The sequence below is a fragment of the Austrofundulus limnaeus genome, unplaced genomic scaffold, assembly GCF_001266775.1.
Source record: "Austrofundulus limnaeus strain Quisiro unplaced genomic scaffold, Austrofundulus_limnaeus-1.0 Scaffold60, whole genome shotgun sequence".
Lineage (NCBI taxonomy): Eukaryota > Metazoa > Chordata > Actinopteri > Cyprinodontiformes > Rivulidae > Austrofundulus > Austrofundulus limnaeus.
The window spans coordinates 590,049-595,505 of NW_013952462.1; the positions used below are offsets into that span (position 1 = coordinate 590,049).

At 38.5% G+C, this 5,457-nt stretch overlaps 1 protein-coding gene across 1 annotated transcript in view; it reads left to right on the forward strand.

Moving 5' to 3' along the window:
• zgc:123305 overlaps positions 1-5,457 on the forward strand; it is a gene marked incomplete in the record, with an annotated part of 17,872 nt that overhangs the window by 9,540 nt on the left and 2,875 nt on the right. The window contains 5 exon segments of the mRNA XM_014009637.1: positions 954-1,104; positions 1,205-1,353; positions 1,536-1,622; positions 2,320-2,472; positions 4,745-4,859. Coding sequence (XP_013865091.1) covers positions 954-1,104; positions 1,205-1,353; positions 1,536-1,622; positions 2,320-2,472; positions 4,745-4,859 — 655 coding nt within the window.

Consider the following 5,457-nt stretch of genomic DNA (forward strand, 5'->3'; position numbering starts at 1 on the left):
GTGTGTGTGTGTGTGTGTGTGTGTGTGTGTGTGTGTGTGTGTGTGTGTGTATGTAACTGAAAGTTATCTTTGTTTCTTAGAAGAGAAAAGGACAATAAATAGTGTTTCAAAGTGTTTTTATGGATGTATTGTTGACTATTTAGATATAGGAAATGTCTTATGTACAGTACTTCAGTGCAGTGATCCTGCATTGCCATCCTGCCTAGAGCTTTTGCCCCCCTATGGAAAATTTTCTAGATCTGCCACTGACAGTGCAGTAATTTTACATGACATGCTCAAATGCATGTATAACAGTTGTACTCTTGTTTAATAAATATAAATATGAAAAGTTTGAAGCAAACAAAAAATAAACACTTTAGTGAGCTGGAGTGCAACAGCATAAACACCTTGAGTAGACACTCCTGTGTGGTTCTGGTAAAAAAGTTGCTGCTGTTTATGTATTTGTGACTTCAGTAAACTTCTCATATTTAGCTTTGTGCAACATGTAGTAGTGATTTATATTAAAGTCTTCATGACAGACAGCGTCTCTAATCAGACCAAGCACAGGTTTGCCTTGAAATTCTGTGTCCAGATATTCTTCCTCCCATCTCACCTGAAACATAATTTTATCTGCCCAGGATTCTTTCTAAACYTATCTTTCTCACTGGTAGAGAAGATGTGTGGCGTCTGCATTGGAGGCACCATCTAGTGGCAAATTTTGCGATTACAATCAATTCAGTGCCGCTGAAACACTTACAGTACATTTTTGTAATTTAAAAAAAAWTAACATAAGAGCTGCTTTGAGAGCTTTTTTTTAGATTAAAAAAAAGCTCATTGGCAGGCCAGACATGGCCCTCAGGCCACCAGTTGGCTATCCCTGACTTAGAGAATATCTCTGGTCATGATTTGACTCTTGTTTCTGTATAATTAAGTTATATCTGTGACAATATRAGTATATTTTGTTGTTTCCTCAGAGCCACTCTGGATGATGTCGACAGCGATGAGGTCGCGGGTCTCGGCAGAAAAGCTGTCATTCCTCACAGCCTTTCCACAGAAACCATTAATGCCACTCAGACCATCAGCCAGATGTATCGCAAATCACTACGGCTGACTTCTAAACAGATAGTAACAGACCATCTTAAAAATCTCCCCTCCAACGAATTAATTTTTTTAAAGATGTTTATCAGTTTGTGCAGAGATGTGAACTGTTTTCTGCTTTCAACAGGAGAATCTAAATCTGCGTGACGGAGCCAATAAAGTGGTGTTTAGTGTGACCACACAGTACCAGGGGACCTGCCGCTGCGAGGCTGCCATCTATCTGTGGAACTGGGACGATCGCGTCATCATATCGGACATCGATGGCACCATCACCAAGTAAAACATCTTCTTTTATAAAACAATATTTAGATATAGATAAACTGTCAATTCTGTATCATTTGACATTCCTTCTAAGTTCTTGGAGTCTTTACCTGCTGTTTGTATTTTTGCCATTTTTACCTTTTTATACATGAATCAGTTATTGTTTTCAGTAGTTTTTTATTCTCTGTTTCCTGCAGATCTGATGCTTTGGGTCATATTTTACCTCAGTTTGGAAAAGACTGGACGCACAAAGGAATTGCCAAACTGTACCACAAAATACACCAGTATGTTACACTGCAGTATTGTTTTCAATTTACCAGAATAGGATCACTTCAAAACAAAACAAGAGGGACTGAAACGAGAAACCAGACTTCTTGTCTTTTTTATTACTTTTTTAAGATCTTTTGACACCTGTCTGAGGAGCTTTCTGAGTTGAGAAAGAATTGAAGAATTAAAATTAAGTTAGTTTAGGTTAGTTAGTTTATTCATTTCTTTAAAAAACAACAACATAAATTCAACATACAACAAAAATACAAATCATAAATTAAATGAAAGGTAGCAGAAGAAGATAAAATCGTATTATATCTGCCCCTTTTTCTCAAATAAATAAATTCAATCAAAAATAATTTAATTTCAGGTGCCTTTAAAAAAGTGTGAGCAGAAAAAAACCCTGTTGAATCATTTAGTTTTTTATTTTAAGGCCTCTTCTCACTCTGAGCAGATATAATTATGTCCATCCTGTTAATATTTTTAATTTGAATGTTCCTTTAATTTCACCTGACTGTTTAATCTGCATCGTCCTGTGGTTTTCTGTTCCCAGTCCTTTTAACGTGAGTCTTTAGAAATCGGTATGTTGTCTTMAAAGTARTAATCAAATTGTTCAGGAGCTGTAAGGAGCACTTTGTGCCAGGTGAACAACATTTTCAAAGCTGAAGAGATTTTTCATTAATCCGAGTCGTTATGATGTTTGTCTCCCTGCAGGAATGGTTACAAGTTCCTGTATTGTTCAGCGAGAGCTATAGGTATGGCTGCCATCACTAAAGGTTACTTACAGTGGGTCAATGACCAAGGTATCGTCCTTCCCAAAGGCCCCGTCCTACTGGCACCCAGCAGCCTGTTTTCAGCACTACACAGGTAACACAGACACCCTCTGAGCTGCTTTCAGTCTGATAGGAAACCTCTGTGAATCCTTCCTGAAGTCCTAATCAGTACAGGAGAAAGCTGCATACACTTTGAATTAAAAGTTTGCTCAAAACTTTTTATTACTTCCACTAAAATGGAATCTTGGTCTGCTGTAAACTATGTGCTTAGTGGTAAATGTCTGAGTTCCTAACCTCTCAATAATACCATGTTTTCTGGACTAATAATCTCTTCAGAGTATATGTCCTGATYCATCTCAGTAATCCAGGTAGAAAAAATCAAAAAGAAAAAAATAAGTAGGTCCTCTGGATGGGTTCTTCTTTAGGGAAACGTTTRGTCTCTCCTCCAAGAGACTTCTTCAGTCTGATGAGTTTCAGGTGAACTCAGCCTTATAAGCACTGCCRCCACATGGAKAAACAGGTTAGTCACATGCAAAAGAGGGCCATCGCCCAACAATAGGCTTGATTGTCCTCCTCCTACAATGCTGTTATTGCAAGTATGACTCAGCCCCCTGTGAGCAAAAGGTGTGAATCAGGGTCCTAACGATACCAAACACATAGGGAAAGAGAGACAAAAACAAGGGGACATTGAACCCCGCTTGCACTCACTYCGTGCACGTAACACGACACCAAATAGCCACAGCCGAAGCATCCAAACCAATAAGTCAGGTGATGGTGCACATGACCCTCTATGAACAATAGAGCTAATKAAGCCTATTGTTAGGCGATGGCCCTATTTTGCATGTGACTAACCTGTTTGTCCAGGTGGAGGCAGTGCTTATAAGGCTGAGTTTCACCTGAAACTCATCAGACTGAAGAAGTCTCTTGGAGGAGAGACGAAACGTTTCACTAAAGAAGGACCCATCCAGAGGACCTACTTAMTTTTTTTCTTTTTGATCTTCAGAGTAAAAGTCGCATCAGTCAAAAAATGTGTCATGAAGAGGAAAAAAAAACCACAAGTCGCAAATGAGCAGAAGTCGCAGCCATTTAATCTGGAATAACACACAAACAAAGGTCCTGCTTGGGATGCTGAGTAGCCTTAACACGGACTGATGATACAGATGAGAGTAACTACATGAATTGTTTGAAACAACTGTAACATGTTTTTTTTTATCTGTGTTCAACTAAACWTCTGCAGCAAGATACCAAAAATCAATTTACAATACCAWCAACAACAAGCTAACATTAGCTTAGCGTCCTCCATCGTCCTACCCTCTCATCATACTGTCATACTGCTGGATGGTCCAGTACAGTCTTRGGTACTTTTTCCTTTGAGTTTGGTGTAGTCCATTATTATTGTGCCACAAATAAAATAAAAAAGGTTTCACGCATTTAAAATATTTTGATCCCGTCTGCGTCTTTAGCGAGGTTTCTCTCTGTGCTTGGTGTAAACACAACCAGTTGGCCCAATGAAGTCCAACACCAATCTCATTCCACATTACATGATTAGCTTTCTTTAAAGGTACTTTATTGGTCATCAGTGTATGTTCCCACACAATGATGAAATTTGTGCTCTGCATTTGACCCATCACACGTGAGAAACACCCAAGTGGAGCAGCGGGCAGCTATGTAAGGACTATGTATGTCAAGGACACCATGACGTGGGCATGGCGGGAAGTCGCACCTGTGACTTTCAGGTCCCAAGTCGGCTGCTCTACCATTACACCACAGCCGCCGCTTCTTCATTTTCTTCAGTGCAGTAATTAGTAACCTCTGCTTTTTTCCAGTCCCGAACAAGTTTTTCTATTCACTCCAAACTTTCTTTCTGCTCCTCATTTTTTGTTTTACCTGGTAGATCACAAGAACAACATAAAAGGTAGTTGTCAAKAGCCTAGAGCGACCTCTCATGGCTGCAGACTTTAACGTGCTCTCCTTGGTTCATGTCAGTTAGCACGAACTAAACGTGTCAGTGAAAAAATGCATCATGAAGTGGAAAAAAACATAGATAAGTTGCTTCAGAATTTAAGTCACAGGACCTGCTAAACTATGAAAAAAAGTGTGACTTATAGTTCGGAAAATACGGTATGTCTGACTTTATTTTTTAGGATGTTACAGATAGTAGATACAGCCAACTTCAAGTTCTCTCCACTCAATAAAAATGTTTGTGTTGAGTGGTGCTGTACAATTAGCTATGATGTATAAACTTATTGTAAATAAATATTGGATTTTTGAGTGTTTGACCAGCAAATCACAGATTATTTTGTGCATCTGTAGTATCTGGTAATAGCTTTAATTTGAGACAATAAACTCTCCTTATCTGTTCACAGGGAGGTGATCGAGAAGAAACCAGAGATTTTTAAGATCGCTTGTCTCAGTGACATCAGAGACTTGTTCAACCCACACAGACAACCTTTCTACGCTGCCTTCGGTAACAGGACAAACGTAAGCAACACTGCAAAACAGGCTCCTGATTTTTAAAATCTGTTATGTTTATAAATGTCAACAAGTCACAAGCAAAGTGGCTTCAAGCTGCTGTTTACATGTTAGACCACAAGATGTCGCCAAAGAGGTCCGTTGAAAAGCTTCATGTAAAAAACAAAACCTTTTTAAAAAATATGACTCAGTGCTCCAGAAAGGCATCATTTGGCCGCCACTACTTCTTGCACAAACTTGTGTTGCTCATTAGATTTCTCTCCAAGGCTGGTTTAGTGGCTGCAGTTACATAGAAAACTCCATTATGTTTATTTAAACACCTGACATTTCAAAAACTGCTGCTTGGTAGACACTGTTAAGGCTGGCTGATGTAGGATCTATGTAAAAGAAATGTGTAGTTTGTAAATATCTGAATACATCACTCTTCTGCAGGCCATGTTGTTGTAAATGTTGAAACGATCTTAGCATCAAATAAACATTTTCACTAGTTTCAACCATCTGCAAAGACTCAGTCTTTTGCAATAAAAACATTTTATTCTTTTATTCTGCTTAAAGGGATCCATGATTAAATGTAAAATTAGACCTTATTTGATAAACATATATTTTA